Source organism: Eleginops maclovinus, chromosome 23 (genome assembly GCF_036324505.1).
Source record: "Eleginops maclovinus isolate JMC-PN-2008 ecotype Puerto Natales chromosome 23, JC_Emac_rtc_rv5, whole genome shotgun sequence".
Lineage (NCBI taxonomy): Eukaryota > Metazoa > Chordata > Actinopteri > Perciformes > Eleginopidae > Eleginops > Eleginops maclovinus.
In genome coordinates this window covers 8,879,974-8,903,114 of record NC_086371.1, presented here as the reverse complement: position 1 = coordinate 8,903,114, position 23,141 = coordinate 8,879,974, and the positions used below count along the sequence as shown (strand labels likewise).

The 23,141-nt window shown below is 41.0% G+C and overlaps 1 protein-coding gene across 1 annotated transcript in view; it reads right to left on the bottom strand.

Annotated features, from left to right (window-relative positions):
* Positions 1–23,141, bottom strand: part of diaph2 (diaphanous-related formin 2) — a 329,957-nt gene that overhangs the window by 238,637 nt on the left and 68,179 nt on the right. The window contains 1 exon segment of the mRNA XM_063876203.1: positions 10,570–10,709. Within this exon segment, the coding sequence (XP_063732273.1) occupies positions 10,570–10,709 (140 nt within the window).

Sequence of the window (23,141 nt, the reverse complement as noted above, 5' to 3'; positions counted from 1 at the left end):
CACAAGCCCAAGCAGAGGCGTGAGCCTCTCATCACTACGGCCCTGCCAGAGGGGCCTTGGCAGAGGATCGCTGCTGACTTATGCGAGCTGGAAGGGAAGCAGTATCTAGTAGTCGTGGACTACTATTCCAGGTATGTCGAAATGGTACACTTACCTTCTACATCAAGCCAGCAGGTCATCACGCGCCTCAAAGCCATCTTCAGCCGATGGGGTGTACCTCTCGAACTAGTCAGCGACAATGGTCTGCAGTTCACGTCAGCTGAATTCACTGACTTTTGCAAAGAGTACGGGTTCACGCGCACAACCTCGAGCCCCCACTACCCCCAGGCCAACGGGGCAGCCGAGAGAGCAGTCCAGACTGCTAAAAGACTGCTGAAACAACCAGACCCGTACCTTGCCCTGATGAGCTATCTGGCCACACCCATTGCTGCAACGGGGGCCAGTCCGGCTCAACTGATGCTGGGACGACAGATTCGCACCACAGTCCCCACATTGGAGCAAAACTTGCAAATGACTCCAATAAGCCCTGAACAAGTAAGAACAAATGACTCTAAAGCCAAGAGATCTTACGAGTACTTCTACAACCGCCGACACTCCACCCTCCATCTCCCAGAGCTGCCAACAGGTCAGGCAGTGCGTGTCAAGCTGGACACAGACAAGGGGTGGAAGACCCCTGCGCAGGTGTTGGGGAAAGCGGAACAACCCAGATCCTACATGGTCAAGATGGACAACGGCACAGTGTTGCGGCGTAACAGGAGACACCTCCAGGCTGTCCCTGAGACCACCGGGCCTGCTGAGACCACCGGGCCTGCAGAACCACAACTACAGCCCGAGACCAGCCCAGCACGTCCCGTCAGCAGTCCACTTCCTGTGATGGTCACCAGGGGCCACACAGCATCACCGGGGCCTACACCAGAGACTACACAGGGAACACCGGCACGGCCTACTCTGTCCAGTGGCACAGCCAGACTGACCTCCAGGGGCCGTGAAATCAGACCACCTCTCCGGTTCAGACTCAATGAGTGATTTATGACTGCTGACTGCTTTATTGCTAATGCCTAATTTTTTTTTTTTTTCAGGTTTCCCTACTGAAACAGATTTAGTTCAATGGACAAAATGTAAAAAAAAAAAAAAAAAAAGGAGGAGAAAGAAAGAAATGTTTTCTGCAGTTAATGTTGCTAATGCACTTAAGGGTAATGTTTATATTAATGTGTTACAAATACTACAGTACAGTAGTATGAATGGGGAATGGGTTCTGGAAAAAAATGAGAAGAAATTGCTCTTGGTAAAAATAGATTTAATTTTGATTAAGACTTAATTTACTTACCTGAATCTGCAATTGGAGTAAGTATTGTTTATTTATGTTTTAGGATACTCTGAATGGACTCAGTTCTGGTAAAGGTTACTTTTAGTTTATTGTCTCAAAAGGGGGAGATGTAATGTAATGATGGTATGAACGTTATCAGTTATATTACGCGGTGACGTAGTTCCGGTCTCCGCTGTACAGTTGAACAAGTTATAGAGACACGCGTGAGTTAGCTCCGCAATGCAGTTTGTAACGTGTTAATCCAAAGCCCTAATAAACTACACGATAAGTGACACAGTGTGTGCGTATCGTGACAGTTAGTATTAATATTATTGTAATTGGTATTATAAGTAGTGGTAGTGGTAGTGGTAGTGGTAGTAGTAGTAGTAGTAGTAGTAGTAGTAGTAGTAGCGGTAGCGGTAGCGGGTAGCGGGTAGCGGGTAGCGGGTAGCGGTAGCGGTAGCAGTAGTAGTAGCAGCAGTAGCAGTAGCAGTAGCAGTAGCAGTAGCAGTAGTATTGTTATTGTTATTATGTCCAATAGAAATTTCAGAAAGAATTGTTCTGGCATTTGAAACAGTTTCCCCCTAATATACTGTATATATAGAGAGATAGATCAGTGATCAGTGAAATAATCACAAAAGATAAGAGGTAAAACAGGCTATAAAAAACGTTGTTGTGGCATATGTTTTAGTATAAGTAGTATAAAGCAAAAAGAGTCTTAATGTTTTTTTTCCGGTAGGCTAGAGACCTTTTTGGTTCCCTGAAAAATGAGTTGTTATTGCTTGGAACTTTATGTTACCAATAGATTGTGTGCAAACCCATTGCATTACCATATAATATTAGTAAACTAAAGTGTATGACATGTTAGTCGCTGTTGCACAAACAGACTGATAAACAAACAGCCTGTCATTGTTATGCCCAGAGACACACTTCTATCTCATTTAATGCTATTTCAAAAAGTTAAATAGTATGCAGGAGTTCTTTCCCCAGTCTGTCTATGGAACTGCATGAAAAAAATCAGGGCTGCAAAACAATACATACACAAGTAGGTTATAACCAGCATCAACAAACAAAACCAAAACAATAAAATTCTCATTTCTTTACAGATTTGATGGAAATCTACCAAACACAGTTCCCTCAGTTGTTTGTTGACCCTCACTCGTATAATCCTTCACCTCACACAAAAGTGAGTTAAATATTTAATAGATTGCCAATGGAAGCGGTGGATCCCAGGTTACACACACACAGATCCAAAAGCATTGACCCATGCCGTCCTTGAAAAAGAACATTGAGAAGCTGATATTGTTCACATGTAACTCAAGGTACATGCACTCTCTTCTTCCAAGTGACAGGCGCTATGTCACTCCACTGAGCCGTCGTGGTAATATCTCAAGTCCCTTTCTCCTGCTGACTTGCACAGTTCTTAAATATAATGCAACAAAGCAGAGAAAATGTCAAGGATAGACAACCCAAAACACACATTATTTTCATTTTACTCAACAGATAAACAATTTTTGAAAGTGGTTTCTCTTTAACTGATGTTTCATGATAATATAAAAGAAAAAAGCCACTGCAAAGGATCTGGTCATGGTAACAACAGGAGCTGTAGTCTGAGTAAAATATTCGTGATGTCAGCACCTCAACAATGGGATTGCTGGTGTAGCCAAGCGAGCGCAGGAACATGAGCAGTGCGGTACTCAAAAGGAGCACTTTGCACTTCTGATGGTATTTGAGTCACAGCTTGAATCCAAAACATGGTTCTTTTAACAAAGACTGATGCTCAGGCCTAAGGTGGGTGAGTGGGTGTGTGTGTGTGTGTGTGTGTGTGTGTGTGTGTACAGAAGCGGTGAAAAGCTGGAAATATTAAGTCTCAATTGGAATTAAATAGACTAGTGAGTGCAGACAGCTGACAGAACACCGTGTTCCCCAGTCACATAGAAAATGACCCCCCGTGGAGTGGAAAACACTTCTAATTATTCCCAGTACGACAGCAAGGAGTCCACAAATAGTCTGTACTGCCGGGTGACAGCAGACAGAAACCAGTAGAACGACTGACAGATTGCAGGTTGATTAGACTAATTAATTTCCTTGTTATCTATACAGTCAATGTGTACATGTTGTCGAACATCAGAGGAAGAATCATCCGGTTTGATGCGAAGCATTGACAAGCATTACTTCAAAGTCTACTTTCAAAGCCATAAAGTTGCCATTTTTGTTGCTGTCACCTTGTATTTATAAAATACTTTCCAAAGTTTATTAGTAAATGTTCCAGAATGAGCATGAACGTTTGTGCTATTATTTGAGAACTCCTGGGAACTGTTAAAAACCTAGGACAGCTCTGCAGCACTCCTAAATCCTGGAGCAGCCGGGATGCTTTTCGTAGGTTACAAACGTCTTTAAATGGTTGTATTCGGAAGCAAAAGGAAGGGACAACAATGAGTCACTCTGAGAATTTAGAGCAGATTGGACAGATTTCTCACTCATTAGTTGTGTGTTAAATATGGGCTGAGGTCACAGAAGATTTGGGATTATGTCCCACATACAAAACAGGACATTAATAATAGAAACGTGCCGATATGATGTAATAGCATGCAAACAAGACATGTGGTCCAGCTGTTCCGTTGGATGCATGTTAAAACAGAAAATAAATTACATACTTTTTGCGTCCAAAGACATCTTATCCTCCACAATAAAATCCAAGGCCACATTTAGAAACAGATATTCCTGAATTATGTATGTATCGCGTTGGGGCCGTAACAGATATGATTATCTTGGAGGTTAGCAGATGGTGTCATAAAATGAAATACACATCACTCTTAAAATATACCCCGGCACTGAGGACATTAATGTCTCCAAAATCATTTTAACTGCCTTTGAGGAAGAAGGGCGAACGTCAACTCCGAAGTCAGCTGCAAGGGTAAAAACTAGTTAACTTGCTAATTTCTGACTGCTCATCACGTCTGTGGAAGCCAGTGTCATAACATTTGTGCCAAATTTAACCGTCAAATAAATCTCCTTGAATGCTATAAAACGAGAATGATGGCACCATTGTGAGACGTAAAAGACAAAGGAGTGAGGATTCTTTAATGAGTGAAATATTTCTGTTACTTTTGCAAAATGTGGAGGGCTAAAGATACCTTTGCCTGCAGACCTCAGCTAAATTATTATGTCATTTCCACAGCGTCCCTGTCAAGTTTCTCCTCGACAAGTGAAAGAGCAAGGCCTTGAGGGTGAGAGTGGTTTGTAATAACACTTGGAGTCCAGGGAGTAGAGTCTCACAGCCTGGTGCGAAGAAAATTACCCTACCGGAAAGCTTCCACTCCCACTTACGTCCTCGCTGTGTGTATAACATCCACAACATATTTTATGGTCCTGACAGGTTAGGTTTTTGGATCTCTTGTGTCTCTCCTCCTTCCTTCCTCAAACCTTCCTGGAGGATGTTAAAACTTGTTCTAAATGTTAGGAAGTCAAATTGCTATTTTTCCATTACTCTAAAAGTGATGGGCTGGGAAGAAATGGGGCTTGATCCAGAAATGTCAAAAGGTGGTCATGTGTCCTAAGTTAGCCTGTCGCCTTGAACTCCAATAACCACATCAGAATGCTAATGCTAAAATAAAATTCAAATTGACATGGAGTCTGATTGAGCTTACAAAAGTGCTATCCGGGATAACAAAGTGAATACAGATGATCAATTATGGATGATTCACTGAGATGAGAGCTATTTCCACATCAAAAATGACAAGACTTGAAACAGTTATTCATCTCTGTGAAGAAAGGATGTCAGACAGAGCGAGCCCATTGATGTCTACTGTACCTAAGTCTTAGGGCTCGGTACTCAGTATCAGCAAGATATGGACCTAAATAACATGATACCAAGTATTACGAAACTTCCTTCAGACACACGATACCGGCACCTGATCGTTTTTTTTTACCCTGATCTATAAAAAATAGGTTTGTATGGTATTACACAAAGCCAATCACCACAAGGGTCGCCCTCTATCACACATACAGTCTGTGTCTTGGTGGAATTGAGCATAAGTAACAATAATAAGAATTGGAATACTTTCAAAATGTATTCGTGTTCAAGTCATTTGTTTGGGGAGGAATGATGGTGGCTTTTTTTTCTAGTGTTAAGTGCTGTTCTTTATACTGTGGACAGAAGATGCTAAAAGAGGAAGAGTCAGGTATATAAGTGTAGTATTTAGTGCTACTAATAAAAAAGCTATGTGTGCGTAGGGAGTGGCTTTTTTTGATACCTTTTAATTGTTTTGGTTTTAATCGTATCAGTCTGTGCCAAACACATAAAGTGTAATGATAATCAAGTACAGTCGTCTCTTCACCTTCCAGCTGGCATCTCACTATTTACGAGTGGTTTGATTATCTAGAAATGATTGTTTGGGTCATGTAAGGGTTTATTTGACTGCATTTAACTATAATACACACTGATTATGAGATTAGGAAGTGCTTTGTGCTTTTCTATCACTGTACTTGGCAGAAATGTTTGTCAAAATGCTTTATCAAGCCGTGCATTAGGACCCACAGTCAATAGGACACGCAGCTTTATGTTAGCAGGCATAGTAACTTCAAAGCTCGTAGGAAAAATATTACTAGTGTTCCATGCAACCCTCGGTGCTCAGCTACAAGCATTCAACTGAGAAAAGCTGGTGAGACTGATTCACACTCAGAGACATCCTGTGTGGCAGAGCAGCAAGATCATCACAACAACCCACACCTTGAGTATTCAGACACAGAGAGAAACTCTGGTGTCAGCAAATGTCTCCCGCCTCCATAAAGACCCCACAAGAAAATGCCCCCGAGAAAATGTCTGACTTGTACCGTGAAGATTCCACATAATGAAAAGTAGGAAGCCCAGTTCAATTTTGCTTAAATGTGTCTTAGGGATCTGAGAGCTAGCAGGTCTAATATGGCAGTCACTGTCGGGATTTGACAGAGCCATAGTGTAATGCCTTTGGGCTAAACATAGGGAGCTCTAAAGCTGGGGCCATGGTTGTGTGCTCTGCTGCCCAAAACCACTATAACCACTCAGCTATTTTTATATTGGAAAGTCTATTGATGGAAGAGCAGCTGAGTTAGATCAGAGGAAGTGAGGTTTAACCCTACTGCTCCTGACTTAAATTAGCAAATCACTTTTAAAAGTAATGTATGCCCTGTCATGCAAAGCCAAGATATCGGTTTGCCTCGGTGATATCAAAATATATAACTTTTTGCCTACTGAGAATTTCTAATATGCTATAAAAAGGGACGGACAGAAAAACCACACATTTCTCTGGCCCTAAATGAGAAAAATAAGAGGGGAGTAATTTTCTCTAAGTTGGCATCTCACTCCATGTTAGTGGATTAAGAAATGAATGAAAAGTGGCTAGTCAATCTGACACTTCTAAATTAAGAAGAGAGTATCCAAATGACAAAATTAAAATGGGAAGAATGAAGTAGAGGATAAATAATTGGCGGGGTAAAGTCTGACAGAAAGAGAAGAGGAAAACATGGCAGCTGATGAGAAGAGAGTGGAAACAGAGTAAGCAGCCGATGCTCCAGGCAATGCCATCTGTGGGTGGATCTGCAAAGGCTGCATGCCACACACCTGTGTGAAAGTGCCTGGAGATAAGGCCCTCAGCACAATGGCCCTGTGGCCACCTGTGCTGCCAAACAGGTGCACAGCCCAGCCAATTAAACTATTAGACAAACACAGGCCTCTGGGAGCAAATTAGCAAGCTGCCCAAACATCCGAGGAAAAACAAAAAGCAATGGTAAGCAGTAACTGAGAAACAACAACACTTTGATGGGGAGACTTTCATTTCAGAATCAAGATCATTTGTTATGAAATGGTTTTCTTGTAATTAAAACATCTCCACTGCCTTAACACAACATAAGATTTATACGATTTAAACGGAATGAATATAAATATGCACACCATGTATTAATGGGTTAGGGTTATATTTAGCTAAAGTTATCCAAATGACACGTATTTCTGAAACAACATTGCTGCATCATGTAAGCCATAAGAGTAAGTACTATTTGTATATGGCCCACTTGAGACAAAGCAGTGTTTTAACTAACTAAAATGATACATTTCACTTGAACAGCAAATGTAACTTAAGACAAAGTTCATTTTTACACATGGAAATTCAATCATGTCCTGCTTCGCTCTAGCGCTCATGCAGTACTTCTACATTGCTTGTTGACTCTGCATTAAATATCTGTGTCGAGAAAATGTATTCATTAGTATGTGTTATTTATCAAATACAGTTAAGGACCATTCATACATTTTACTGAAAAACAGGCCATGTTGCACTGATTCCAGTGCTTAAATGGTTAAGAAATGCAGATATGTTTCTCTGGCCTTGTTTCCTTTGAGACACTGATGTATAAGTGCCACTCTACAATAAGACTACCTTTATGAAGGGGTTAAACATAGTTTGTAATGCATGTATTAATTAGGTTGTAAACACTTTATAAATTATTAATAAGCTTTTATAAGACAAGAGATAAACAGGGCAACTGTGACCGGTTGCTTGCCAAATACTGAGCCAACATTGATATGTACTGCTAAGCCTTATATTGGCTACTTAGCTCACTTTGTCTTCTTCATCAGCCAACATCCTTGGTATCTGTCGTTCATTGAATTGATTCTCCCCCCTTCCATCTTGATGTGTCTTGCCATCTCTTATGACCATTTATGAAAGGCTTAGTCATCTTGCCAAATAGTGAGCCTGTGTTGATGTATGAAAACTATGTTAGAACTGGTTTATAATTGGCTCTTAATGATTAATAAAGTGTTTGCAACCTAATCAATAACCTAATTGTAAACACTATGAATGAAGGGTAGTCTTATTATAAAGTGGTACCCACCAGAATTGCTTTTGGAATTTAAGTGTACACTCTGTAATGAGAAAATCCTGCTTAAGGTTATAAACTAGGAAACACCAGCAAGACAATAATACATGGTAGGATATAATGCACAAACTACCAGTATATTTGTGTACAGGCATATTAGTATTCGGGTTAAATTTTAAAATGAAGTCTCCAAAGTATAAATATTCATAAGCTGGCCAAGTGATAATTTGTTTAAAGGTGTAAATTAAAACAAGCATGAATGCACTGCTCTGCTATATACTTCACGGTTATTTTCTGTTTATGATAACATGGCGAGACAAAGGTTACATTAACATAGTTGAGTCTGAAGATCAGTAAACCAAATGTGGGTTTCCTGTGGGTTGTGATCCATGACAATTAAGTGCATTCATATTCATTATGAGTAACCTTATCCATGCTTCAAGAAAACAATCAGTCCCTTTACCCAGGAGGGAAATAATGAAGGGCGCAAAGATGAGCAGAACACCTGTGTCAGTCTACATCCGCACTGTTCTTTGCCGCCACACACACAACCATAACGTGGCTTTCTCCCTGCATGGAGCTGACCATCCGTAGGAGGCGACACGTCCGTGAAGCACTGGTCCTTTACATGCTGGTCAGAGGATCAGCCATTTGAAAACACACACAGGGCGAGCTGGCCTCACTTACATCCCCTCGGCACCAGTTGGCCTTTCTGAGTGCAGAGGCTGACTTGACTCCCCACAGCTTGCTGGAGACTGTGGAGACTGGCTGCACAGCTCTGCGATCACTCCAGGGATAATCACTTAGCTATTCAGTATACTATTCAACATACGACCATATATAAAATATGCATTTATGCTAAGCATGGTGTGGTTCCGTTGTGTGTGTGTATCACTTGCTATAACTATTACATCTGACTGAATAAATGGGTATACTTGTCCTTAATCAATCCAAAATGTGCATCATGTTGGTTGAATGACTTCCTGTCCTTAGTTTATTATTGGAAAGGTCAATTTTACCCTCATATGAATGGGTGTCTTGAGTGATAAAAGGTTTGTATGAACTCTTATTTCCCTAAAATTGTTCAATGCAAGGATGCAGCAGTAATGCCGGTATTAGCAAACAGATTAAATAAAAGCTCTTCTGGGGCCATGCTGGCGAGTCTATCTCTGTACCCAGGGTGAACATAAAAAAGAATTCCACTTATCCAGTGACCGTTTAATATGCACCATTCATTGATTCACATTAGGAAACATCTCCTCAACAGCGAGCTGGTACATAATTTAAAGGATCTGCTGTCACTAAGGGTTCTGCAGCACTAGTGGGACCAAATTAAAATTGGAGATCCTATTTAAAGAGAGAATTTGGTTAAAAATTAGAGACAAGGTTTATAAAGCCAGTGAGGTCTGGTAATGAATGATTCTAGAGCCAACCAAGGCAAAAATCACATTGGAGTAGAGTTTGTGTTCCTAACAGCTTACATAGAATTGGTGCGGACACTGGCCATTTCTCTCATTGATGGCAGGTTTGCTTTTGAGGTCTCAGAATGGCTTGATGTCTGATGTGGAGAATCTAATTATTAGGCTTTGATGGAGAGAGTGGTCTGGGACTCACTCCTCATATCTTCACACTTTGTTTCAAAAGTTGATGTGCTGTCCTTTCTAACTAACCTGATCAGCAACAGGTCCAATGAAATGCCTTTACATACATCAAATGATTATTTAATCATGTCCAGCAGACACCTCGCTCGCTATGCTTAATGTCGAGCGACTTGAGTAATGGTAGTGCCTGGATGAGTATTGCTTGAAAAATACATGTTTCCTCATTACACATTTCAATAAATAGACAAAGGAATAAAGTAAAAAATGAGGATGCAATTTCAGGAGTAGAAAATAAAGTGTATATTCATCCTTCACACATTCCAGGTACATATACCTTAAGTTGCCAAGGTACACCTACACAGTATTATAATTAATTCTACTTTCATGAAGGTTACAAAGATCCATCCTTAGAGAAGTGTTGATTCCACCAATCAAGTTGATATACAAATGCTGGTTAACAGAAACAAATAAATAGCATGAGTAATTTGTGTAAAGCTTGTGCCAGTCCTTCACTGAACCACTTACTCTGAGCTTTGTCACTGTGCTGCACTCTACCAACAAGTGATCATTCTGTGCAGTCAGGGTTATCATTTGGTCTTCTGTGATGGTGATGTATCCCCTTAGCGCATGCGTCAGCATTATTGATGTCTGCCAGAAGCTGTCATTAAAGTACCTTTCTCCAGTTTTAAGCCCTGTTCCTATTATATATTTTTTTAGATCTTGATGGAACTGGATGAAGGATCTTAGTCATCGATCAGAGTAACAAGCTGAGAAAACCTCAGCCTGGAGGTTTGTTGAGTTACTAACCTGACAGGGTTACTTGTTAGAGACACTCTTAGCGACTCCAGACAGTTGAGCAGCTTTTCTTCTGTGATGCCGGAGCGCAGCTCGTGGACGTATTCTTGGGAGGAAAGCGTACTCTCATGCCTGCTGTTCCTAAGTCCACCCTGAAAACCAAATATCAAAAGTTTAGATTACATTCATACACTATATCACCTTGGTAGGTAAAACTAAAACAAAAAGTGTAACACAAAGGACATCCATGCATGATTTGATGATAACGACATAACCATCAACAACATGAAGAGGACTGTGTGTTAGTGAGTATGTATTGTTATCAGTAGGGTTAGTTGTTGAGACTTGTTTGGATTCTCACAATGCTAGTGATAAAAGCTGGAAAAAATGACTGTGTTTAAGTGAAAGTACAAGTGAGCCTTTAGTGATGTGTTGGCCAACTTCTATTTTTTTCTCAATCAGCCAATATTCTAATGATGGACTTTTCGCAGAGCCAAGCACAGCGGAATAAATGGATGCTTGTGTATAGTCTCCACAGAGGCCTCGAGGGACATGTTGCTACACTGATGTTTACGCAAGGAGACTACATATTGGCAGCAATACACACACTTACACCCCAGCAGGGAAACAGACATTTACAAACTCACTCACCCTGCACACACTGTAGACAACATTTAGCTGCAGCTTGATTCAAAAGTAACAGAATGATTGAATCCATGGTCTGACTTTGTTTCCGTGCAGGAAAACAAATAACAAAAAGCCTTGCCGTGCAAATTGATTAATTTAACTTAATTATCTCTACTCCCAGATGTGCTCCGACAAATATGTGTTAAATTGGTATCTTTTCAGTTTGTGTCAAAATGAGCTACATTTTAGATGGGGGTTGAGTATAGGAGCGGTGCAAAACAAAATGAGCACACTCTCTCTGCAAAACAACATCACAAGTTAAGCCGAACCAGACTGCTAGACAAAATCATTTTCACTGTGATCATCCCTGGACTGCTGGTTCCCCACAAAGTGAGCTGTGCTAATAGGCAGTTTGGGAAGTAATAAGCTAGCTCATTTATCTGGAGAAAAGAGATGCCTGCTGCTCTCCTGCAATGCACAGTCAACATGAAAGAACCATATTTCTCTGATGGAAAAAGCAGAGGGAGTTTAAAGACAAATACTAATAACTGTGTGTTTTAGATTTAATCTGAACTCAGAGTTTGATTAGCTCAAAAATGTGAAGTAGTGCTGTGACGCAAGATCAATCTGCAGGATTGATTCCTACCAAAATCCAGTTGAAGAGTTATCTTCTATTGTTTATTATTGACAGTGAAAATAAAAAAGCACAGAGCCAACCTCATTATAATAATGAGAAAGGCTTTTTGTACGGAACATCAATCGAAAATAAAAGCTGAAAAACAAAGATCTATTATGTTCTAGTTAAATGTTACTGTTCTTATTGGTGCTCACAGAAGAACCAATATTGCTGTTTTTCTACTACTATTAGTGGCATGTTTTTAAACATTGTATCTGTTCTGCTACTGTGATATAACTTTACCAAAAAAAGGTAAGATCTCAAAGCAGGGAAAGCTGACAGTATGCTTTCACACAATTTGATGGCTTACATCTACAGCTAAATGTGAATACATGTTCTGTGATTCTTGTCTTTTCTCTATCCTTCTCATCTTGGTCTATACTGTACTTTTTCTCAAGCACCGTTGCGTGAATGTGCAGACTGTCTCAGCTTTCACCTGGCTGAAGGTACTTATTGGACCATAGGGAGAAGTACGAAACCTTCTCATTACATCTATATTTTTTCAACTATTACAGCCAGACTCTTTCTTGCACTTTCCCGACTAACATTTTTACGTGTTTTCTTCATTGACTATGAAACTAATGAAAAACGTAAAGACCAAATGTGAACTGTGTGAAAGCTCGATGAGTCCTTGCAGAAAGAAAGAGAGATGCTGAAGACACATAGCAAAACCCCAGGGTGAATTGTCTCGACTTTTGAGTTGTCAAGGTTCCACTAAGACGGTGATGTAAAACTTTATAGTGCTTTTAAAACCTGGGAGGTAGTGCTTTTTTTAAACCTGCTTATTGAAACCAGGGCACAAAAAGACCTGGGATGGCAGTGCTTGCAGAAAGTTCTGTGTTCAGAGAGTTTTGGTGAGGTCTGAGCTCTTCCCTGGGAGAAAAGGTAGCCAAATTCAGTATTTCGGACTTCAGTGTGAAGGTAGACTGCTACACGTTGTGGTTAGTTACTCAGCTTAGTGGTGGGTTTCATTCAAGTCTGAAGACCAAAGGCCTGCCATTTCGCAGAGGCTGGTGTTAGTGCTCAATAAAATGTACTCAGCAGCTTTGTCAAGGACAGCTTGGAACATTGAGTATGTAGACTTTAGTTATTGGTAAACTATAAATGTATGCACTTCAGCAGGGTAATAGGGCCTCGATAACATCAACCCAAACAGTAAGAGAATACACAGTCAAATAATAATAGTAAATATGCATCCTAAATCACTGCGATTCTATATTTGGATATGGTTGATAAGGAGGCAGCATGAACAGTTTGTCACTTTCTCAATACAGAGCGCAGTGAGAGGAGAACTCATCGGCCACTTTATATTTATCTTCCAAGCAGTTCCCAGCAGGCATTGCACTATGTCCAGAAAAGCTATGGCTCTGGTTTCACCGCATGCTCTGACCCCTGGAAACCAAAGACACTGACCATAAACTGCTTTTTCATGACCATAGCCCAAATCAATGGAATCCTTTGGGATAATATCAACATTACACCACCACACTGGCAGCAGAGAAACAATCTGAGGATTAGAGGGAGGTGGCATTACCTGCTGGCTACTGTGTAATAGAGTCGTCCCCCCCCCCCCCCCCCCTTCAGGCTCACAAAAATGGTCAACAGAAGAAAATGGTCAAAAAGAGGCCCCAGAGAAAAAAAGCCAAGGAAGAAAGAGGGATGAGGGGAAGAGATGTTGAGAGGGGAAGTGAGTGATGAAGTAGTAAGACATAAAAAGTGAGAGGAGCAGAGGTAGTTTGAGGGAGATATGAGAAAAAGTAGGGCTTGGACACAAAAACAAAGAGAAAGACTATGGAGGAGGAAGAGCAGTGTGGAGAGATAGAGCACCAGGAGACAACCTCAACAGTAGAGGACAGACACAGCCTTTTGACCACTGCCTAGAGCCTCATCTCCTGCCGCTTATTGAATCCCCTATTTGTCGATAACAGTATTTCCTGCCAAAGAAAATAGTGCTGGGAGCAATTACTTCAGCGAGCCTGTCAATTTCATTTTGGGGGGTTAGGGGAGCATTGAGGCTCATTCCCTCCTCCTCTATCCCCTCTCTCTGCCTTCCACTATACCACGGGGAGTGACAGAGTGCTGTGCTTTCTATCGAGGGCAGGGCAGGGAGACAATGCCAAGGCGGCTGCACCTCCACATGTCATCTTCACCTGTAATGAGCCTATAACAAGCTGGCAGCTTCCTCTGTGCCCAGTTCTCGGTACACTCGGGCAGACTGATGGATACATTATTCAGCTTCTTTGTCAGCTTACTGGAAAAACCACATGGCGGCAATGTGTCTGGCCTGGAAGCCGTAGCTGGGAGATAGTTGATTGCTTCCTTCTTCCAGTGTGCCCTGCTACCTTTCGCTGTCTCTCAGACATATGCAGACAGTATAGGCAATTCTCTGAACAATGTTTTCACAACTCTCTTGTCGGAATGATCAAGAAATGCAATTAGCAAGTGAAGCAAGAACAGGAGAACAGCACTTGTGTCTCTGTAAATCATCTCAGCGTGAGATTAACATGGTACAATGATTTCTTTAGATGCCTTGTATTAAAGTCATTAAAAGCTTTGTGTCTGAATGCATTAGGTTTCTTTAAAGCAAAATCACCAAACAACCCTGACCCCACTGTATTCATTCGAATGTCGTGACTCATTGAAGCACTAAATGATATATAAACAAGGGCACTGACGTTCCATCCTATTTATTCTGAAGCCTTATTTTAAGGAGAAATGTAATAACCAAGATTGTAGAAAAGAAACAACTGTCTATTTACTGGTTTGATTATTTGAACTTGAGGTGGACTGAATAAAACTGTTTTGTGAAGAATGTGTTTGAGTGAGAGGGAATTTGCTTTAACTCATTCCTCCTTTTCTGATAATTCAATGTGACTAAGGACAAATTAAACTCGTTGAAGGTTGGACCAGCAAAAATGTACTGCATACGAGGAAAGAGTGATCGGCAAGAAGACATTTTGGTTGTGATTTTGGAAAGAATGGGCATCGAAAGGCAGTTTTTTTCTTTAGAGGAAACCCAAGTGTATTCAAATGTTTCACATAATATCTACAACCCTATTCTTGAGAGGTAATAAATCCAGACATACTGAGACACACGCCCACGGCTCCCACCTCACATTTAAACAAAGTCTGACACAAAATTATGAAATAAATAATGAGGAATCCAATTACTCTTTCTTTGGGTGTAATTAATGAAAATTACTAGAGCACCCTACTGCTCTTTGTTAAAAAAGAATACAGATAAAATCTGAGCAATTAGTGCATATCACGCTGTATGATAGCCACGTTACAACTTAATTTCCTGCTCATTAGTGGATGGTTGATTAGTTGAGAGGAGAGATACTGCAAGAATTGGTAAAAGACGGTGAGGTAGATCCAAATGCTACACGTCTTACCCTTTCCCCTATGATACAAATATGACCTATGAACAGCGCTGTCAATGCTGCTGTGCAAAGAAATAGGGTTTGCACGCAACACACATCCACACACGTAAGATATGTTATAAAATTGAGAAATCTTACATTTAACACAATCTAAAGTTTGGCTTGTGTTGGTGGCAGTGGTGGTTAAGGTCAAAGGCAACACGGATCAGTTGAGATGCCGGTTGGCTGGACAATGAGTTTTCCCTAGACCTACTTAAAGGACAGAGTCCTGCTGCCGGCTGATAAGACATTTCATCTAGCCAGCAGGGCGCAGGGCTCCCAGCTCAGCGGGGGATTTCCCAAAAGACCATGTGGCCAAGCATGTCACCCCTTCCTCTCAAATTCAGTCTCTTTACTCCTCCTTATTTTCCCCATGTTGTTGTCCTATTTGTCTGTCTCTCACTCTGTCCACTGAGAATAGTTTGAACTCTGGGTGACAGCCATAAAAATATGTGTATATCTGTAAGCACTGTGGGCATTTTCCTCTTTTTCTATGTAGTTTATTCCACTATCTTTAGCCTGGGGGTGCCAAAACACTAAATGTACACACCTCTTTGTTCCCTCATGTCAGCACAACTAGACCTTGCTGATAACACGGACACAATTAGGCCCAGAATTTTCTCTTAAAAATCAGGCTGGTGGCATTACATCGTTTGTCGGACAAGACCGGCACACAACAACAGAGAGGCAAACTGAAAAGAAAACAAAGAAAAAATAAGGTAATAGGCTGGAAACAGCATGAAAATAACACTGCAGGGTTCACTTTGTAAATAATACTGGGCAGTGGCCAAGGCATCATGGTGTGTGTGTATGTGTGTGTTGATCCCAAAGGACCAGAGGAAGAACACCCAGTGACAAAACCAACCACAAAAACCTGGGGATATTAAACATTGCTATTTTCCTAGTTGTATTTCAAACACGATCATTTGTAAGGTTGACTCAATTACCAGCAGGGATAAGCTACATTTGTGTGTATGTGTGTGTTTGTGCGTGTGTACCTAAATACACTAAAAGGTCACACATAAATATGGGGTAAGATAATATGAGATTTATTTATTCAGAACTATAATTTATATGGGAATATGCTTTTTTATAAGAGAAAGGCCGTGTTTTTATAAATGGGTTTTAAACTTTTAAACAGAAAGGAGCAAGCCCTCCCTTGTTTTTCTAGAATGTATCTTCCTGCGGTGATAAATAAATGATGCTTCTGTTCTTACTGAGAAGCCTTATATGTCTTTAGCTATATTAAATACATGTTATGTTTGACTGAATTTGCACAAATAATAAAATTGTCTTCGGTATGTTGCTGTCATAATGCAAGAGAAAGTCTCCAAATCCACAAAATAAATCCATGTGCTTTTCTTAGTCTTAGTCGTTTAACACATGTTTGCATCTTCTCACTGCCTTAATCCTGCCAAAGTCAAGTAGAAGTCGTTTCAAGTTTAACTTGTTTGTGTTAGTTTGACCCCTAAGCGACTAACAACAATGGGCGAATGTGTTCACCTTCCTCTCTTAACTTTGGCTGAACCACAGCACACAGTTCATGCTTTGGACACACACACACACACACACACACACACACACACACACACACACACACACACACACACACACACACACACACACACACACACACACACACACACACACACACACACACACACACACACACACACACACACACACACACACACACACACACACACACACACACACACACACACACACACACACACACACACACACACACACACCTGTGCTTCTGGCTGTGCCCCAGCTATAGACTAGGGGAGGGCAGGCCAACAGGCAACGTCAGCAAACTCTCCTGGCTTTAATCCCACTGAAAGTTGACAAACAATGTACCATCATCAGGGTTTCAAACAGTAACTGAAACATATTCACAATGATAGAACATTCCGGCTAGCAGAGCTAACACTCACATGACCCTTGAGGTAAAAGCAGTGTCGATCAGTTAAGCAAGGTTAAAATCAAAAACTACTTCCTGACAAAGGGAAGCTGAAACTACACCCACTCACCCAACCAACCGAACCACTGGAACTCTTTTAAACCTGAGGAGACTGTAAGATGGATATTAAACAGTACAGTTTTTGAGCTGCTACATGATCTGCTGCTTAAAGAGGGAAGAATTTACGCCCTGGAACCTTAATGCCAGCATACACTTTGGGTCAGAACTTTGGCCTTGACTTATTGATTTTCACAGAGCTGTTGGACCAAGCACAAAAGGCATATTTGCATCCCAATACAAGTAACACTGGCAAAACACAAAATCCCTGAAGCACAAACACACACAGCCACACTGTGGGTTCAAGACTGTGTTTAAGAATATACAAAAATGTAATTCAATTACTCTTTGTCTAAGTACCATGTAGAATTTGGTTTATTATTGCCACAGCTAGTTAATACCTGTAAAGATTGAATCGCACATGTTCAGTATTGTGTCTATGTGCACTTATTTTAATTAAGTTTTCCTCGCATTTTTGTATGCGTCTACTTTTGTGCCTGTGTTGGTACATGAACGCCTTTTGGGTTTTGTTTGTGAGTGGTGCAGAATATTCCTCTGAGCAGTTCTCCCTGACTTGTGTCTGCACTGAATTTCAATGACACTGCTATAAAGATAGGAGCAGATGTCAGCCAGCTCGCTGAAAGTTAGGTAGAAGACAGTGAGAAAGGTAGGGTAGAGTAAAATTGAGTGCACACTAGCTGCAGAAAGAAATCTTAAGTTTGGTGTTCACTTGCAGCAGTGTCACACACGAAAACAACTATTCATTCCTGTGAAGATGAAACATCAAAACACACCTAAAAAACAAAACAAGAATGCTAACAGACTGAAAGTCAGATGATGGACAGGTATTGTTGGTTAAAGTCCTGACAACAATAGAGTGGTGCAGGACTGAGTCCTAAAACCCAGAAGTGAGTTAGCATTGAACCACTTCCGGTTCCCTCGTCTCAGAGTCAATGCGATTTCTCTGTAGGATTTTGGCCAATAGCTCAAAATAAGGTCTGTGGTTGACTCAAATTTAAGAGACGGATCACGTTTTGTTCTGCGACATTGAATGCATCAGCAGTGACCCCACTGGTGATTTTTGATTGAGAGCAAGTACAGTAACTGCACTCTTGCAAACTCTTAAACAAACGCTTCAACTTGTAAAATTTTGAATCTGTATTTTTGCGCGTGAAAGTCAGTTGAAACCATCTTAAGTTGGCATGCCGTTGATGTCGTGCGACCCTGCTGTACTCATCTGTAGTTTCTTAATAGCATAACGTTAGCATTTTGCTTCTGGTGATTAGATTTATGATTAGAAAATTATAAAAGTAGGGTAGACATGTGGAGATTATCCGGCTGAACAAAATGTGCATTTACCCAACAGCTTTGTTTTCCACAGATCTTTTTTGTATACAATATTCCAAAATCCTATGGAGAAATCACATTGATTTTCTGTCGGAAATGGAGATGTGTAGACCCCCGCCTCTTACTCAACCTAAAAATAAGCCCTTGTATTGATTTACCCACAATGCTATCATGATAATGTAATTCAACATTGCGCCAATCAATTACAAATCAGCAGGTGGCTCAATGTTGTCTCACAAGTTCCCCGATATCACAAAGACAAGCAGTGTTTCATATGTAGATTAAGTGAAAAAGTACTCAAATGTCATAGTTATTTGAAAACAACAAATAATGACAAACCTGAAAAGCATGTCAATCCATTTAGACGCTTCTTTCCTACTCATATCCTGTCATTGTTGTGACGGGGGGGTTAACAAGTGAGCTGTTAAGCAGGCAAAGTCACATAGGATCTAATTTAACTTTTCAATGAGGTCTCTGCTGCATTGATTGCAGCGTGAAGGCCTAATGAACCTTGTGCTCTTGTTTTCAGCTCTGGGAGTTTGGGTATGAAGCCAAGAGCTGCAACTACTGACTAAAAGTTTGGGGAAGGAATACACAAAATGTTTGGAAATAAACAAACAATGAATAAAGAGCACAAGTACTGACACCGGTTTCTAATACGAGTCCTGTTGTATAATCCTTAGTCCTTCTTGGCTGACCCTCTCTATAAGGGACTAGCCTTGATAAATCATACATAGCGCAAACACGCAATGGGGGCAAAAGGTCCAGGTCGTTCTGATGGTGTTATGTTCTGCTTTGCTTTCCCTAGTGACTCAGATGGATAAGATGCCTAGTTCATAGAATAAACAACATTTTATTACCTTTTGTTCACTTAAAATGTTGCGAGAGATTATGTGTAAGGAGACAATTTGAGAAAATAGATCCTGAGTAAAACCCTCAACAGGAGTGGAATTAGGTTTGTTTAGACAATTTGATGGTGCACAATAAAGCCTGAAGCTAACATAGCACTAGAGAGTCATGAGACGAGGTTGTAATATTAAGTAAAGGTTTAGACTCACATCACTTTAGATTTTTCCTAAAAAGTTTATACACACTTGCACCTGAGAATGCAGACAATGCATACACTCTGGCATGCACAGGCAGCTAGGTGACTCAGTGATCCTGTTAGAGGGTTTGTTTTTGGTGTAGGTTATTGTAATGTTGTTTTTGTTTTTTTTTCCCAGGCGCACCCCCTTTTCATAAGTTCTTGAGGCTTGCCTGCATACCACTGTCAAACACCACATTAGGATTCACCTGTTCTGGTTGTCAAATCAGATCAGAAATCCTAGCAAATGTAAAGGGGTGTTTTTTTATTTTTTTATTACAGCAGCCAAAAAATGAAAAAACTAAAGTGCTTAAAGATTGTCTTTGTTCCTTCTCTGATGAATTTGCTGCACACGTCTCACCATGGTGGCAGGTCAGTTTGTCTTTACCATCAATAGAGGGCATTTCTAATTAAGTACTATATCATCCCCACAGAAAGCTTTGTCTTATGATTAGCTCAGGTGTGTAATACACAGATCGGTTCCAGCTCTGGTTCTCTGCTGTTAGTCGGTTCACATTTTGTTGTTGGCCTTTTGTTGAGCTTCTTGTGAAACTGTGCGAGGTTAATCAAGCTCTGTTACCTTAGCCTCAGCCTTCTGGCCCTACTACTGTATGTGAGAGGGCTCCAATGGTGATCCAAACTCTTGCATGACCAAAGGTCAACCACAGTCTGGTGTTGTGTTGGTTCCACAGGAGGAAGTATTGAGCTTCCCTTATAGCCTCCCTTAAAGTGCAGACAGAGCCCTATAAACTTTTCATTTGCTTATTGACTCAACAGTGTAAAATTAGAGTATACTGACAATGTATTTATTTAGTACAACACCACAGCTTAAAAGGGCAAGCCTATAGTCAGATAGAGTGGTGCTCATTGAAGAAATGGAGCAATTTGTAACCTTCCTTACTTAACCCTTGCTCCTGAAATAGAGTGCAGCCTTATCAGTACAGCACACACAACCCATCATCCCCTGGTCATCCTCTCTAACTGAGAACAAACTGCCCAGAATGTGCAATAAATAAAAAAGAGGAAAAGAATAGGCAGGACAAAAACTGGGCTCAGGTAAACATGATTTGGCAGGGACATTAATGATGTCCAATCCCTACACAGGTTCTGTGGGCAGATTCTGATGGAGGGGACAAGCATGATTTACGACAATGGCAGTCCAGGGAGAATGGAGATGGGCCTTGCCAGGAGCAGAATGGCCGGCATGCGAGTGTGTTTGTATCTGTGTTCATGTTTGTGTTTGCAGTACTGACCCTCAACTTGGACAGCATTGTAAATGGGAGTAGACTGAGCTCTGACCAGGTAAACACAGCAGATGTGCACACGAATACCCACACAGAGGCCGTTCGCACACATCTAATATCACAAGGAAGAGCTCTGCATTTCCTGAACCTCAAAGCAGTGGGTTGGGTACATCCGACTCAGTTATTATTTCCAGGGCGGTCAGCTTTGATCTCCTTCTCATGTCTGTATTGGGGTCGTCTCATCTCTAATAACCACTGATACATTTCCTCTCCTCTTACCTGTTAGCCAGATAAATAGGATTTCAAATTGTCTGGTGCTACCCCATCAAAAGAAAAACATGATCTATCAAATATCTTCCCATGAAATCCCATACTGAAAGATTATCCTCTCATCACACAGACAGCACAGCTAACAGATAAGGGTGAGAGAGGTGGTCTGCGCTGAGAGTGAAACACCTTGTGTATGTGAGGAGGTGATAGCGTGTGCATGGACGTGTTTGTGTGCATGTAAATACACATAACGTAATATAGATTTAGAGAAACAGCAAGAGCAATGCAATTGCAGTGTGATTTCAGCCATTTATATGTTAGTCTCAAACCTGAGGGGGCTCCCCTTCTAATCAACCCATATTGGATTCATTCACATTGAGGTCTCAGGAAGCATAAAACCTTTCTGCTAACATCCACACTATTACTTTGTCTCCATCTGCAGCCATTTCACTAGCAGCAGGACTACCTGTTCATCAAGATGTCTGTGTCTAGGACCTGCCTAATAATGGAGGGAGGGGTTTTTAAATGCCCATAAATGTAGGCTTCAAACTTGAGAGAAAGAACTTGCATCAGCAGAGCAACAGCTCAATGAACTCTCCCCCAGGTTGGGCTTGACTACTCCAACAAAGCAAGATTAATTTGCCTGTTGAATTGAGGCCGAGGCCCCAGCCATGGCACGCTGCCTAGCTGATGTTGTGCAGGTGCAGCGGTGCCTCCCATGCACCAGGAACATTGGTATAATGTCAGCAGCGCAGCGCTACAGGGGGAAGCAGAAACTGGATTCAACATCTTTAGAGAGAAGAGGAGATTCAGAGAAAGGATATATAGACAGTCTGTGAACAAGTTGCTATACATACAGTATATGCAGCATTCATAGCTCACACATGTTATCCGTGAAATGGGAAATAATATGCAAACCATGCCAAGCCAATACAAATGTCAAGATGAATAAGAACAGGACAATGAAACTGTTCTCAGGTGCTATGGCAGAGGCGATAATTTATGTTTCATTGAGTAAAGATTATTAAGTATGGTAAAGTTCCTTAGGAAATTATTAATTCAAAGGGATATTGCAAATCCAATATCCCTGAAATAAATCAATATTAAGATTTACAATAAAACTGATGGACCATTCAACACACTAACACGAAAGACAATATGTGACCTTGGGTGAATTAATTAAATACTTGAACCTGCGCAAAATGTGAGATGAGGATGCTGCTAGCGAGACTCTGCTCTTGAGAGAGAGCAAGGATGAATGGGAGAATGTAATTGTTTCAATAACTGTATGCCTACTTCAAACTCATACACACACACGACGTGTGTCAATGCGCGTCAGCGGACTACACCATTTGAGACACTATGAAGCTGTATCTTCTCATGCAGCGGCCACTACAGTGCCGGAATCCCCTCGTAGCCTCTTCTTTCCCCAACCTTTGACAGGTCTGACCTTTCGGCTGTGCTGGTAGCGGACATTCTCGCCCCCAGACAGTAGGCCCGGATTAGTCACCATCTCTGAGGATTGTGACGCCTTGCACGAATGCACATGTGAGGCCCAAGCTCTCTCCAGCATGGCCGAAGGGCCCGCAGTGAAAAATAGAACACCTAATACTGGGAGATAGAGACATTCATCAAAGAGCAGGGGCCTGCCTGCCTGCTTTGTGTGCTGCCTTCACTACTTACTCTCTATTCAGTACTGAAAAGCAGAAACAACTCACTTATTGGAGAGTCATAAAAGAGAGATGGTGAGTTTTATTATTATTGCTGTATGATTATAATATTATTGCTAGTCTTTTTTTTTTTCAAAAAGAGTCCCTTGCGTTTTTTTCAAGTAATCTCTGATGTTTAGAATGAAATAAGGATATCATAGTGTCATGAGGGAAGACATCAA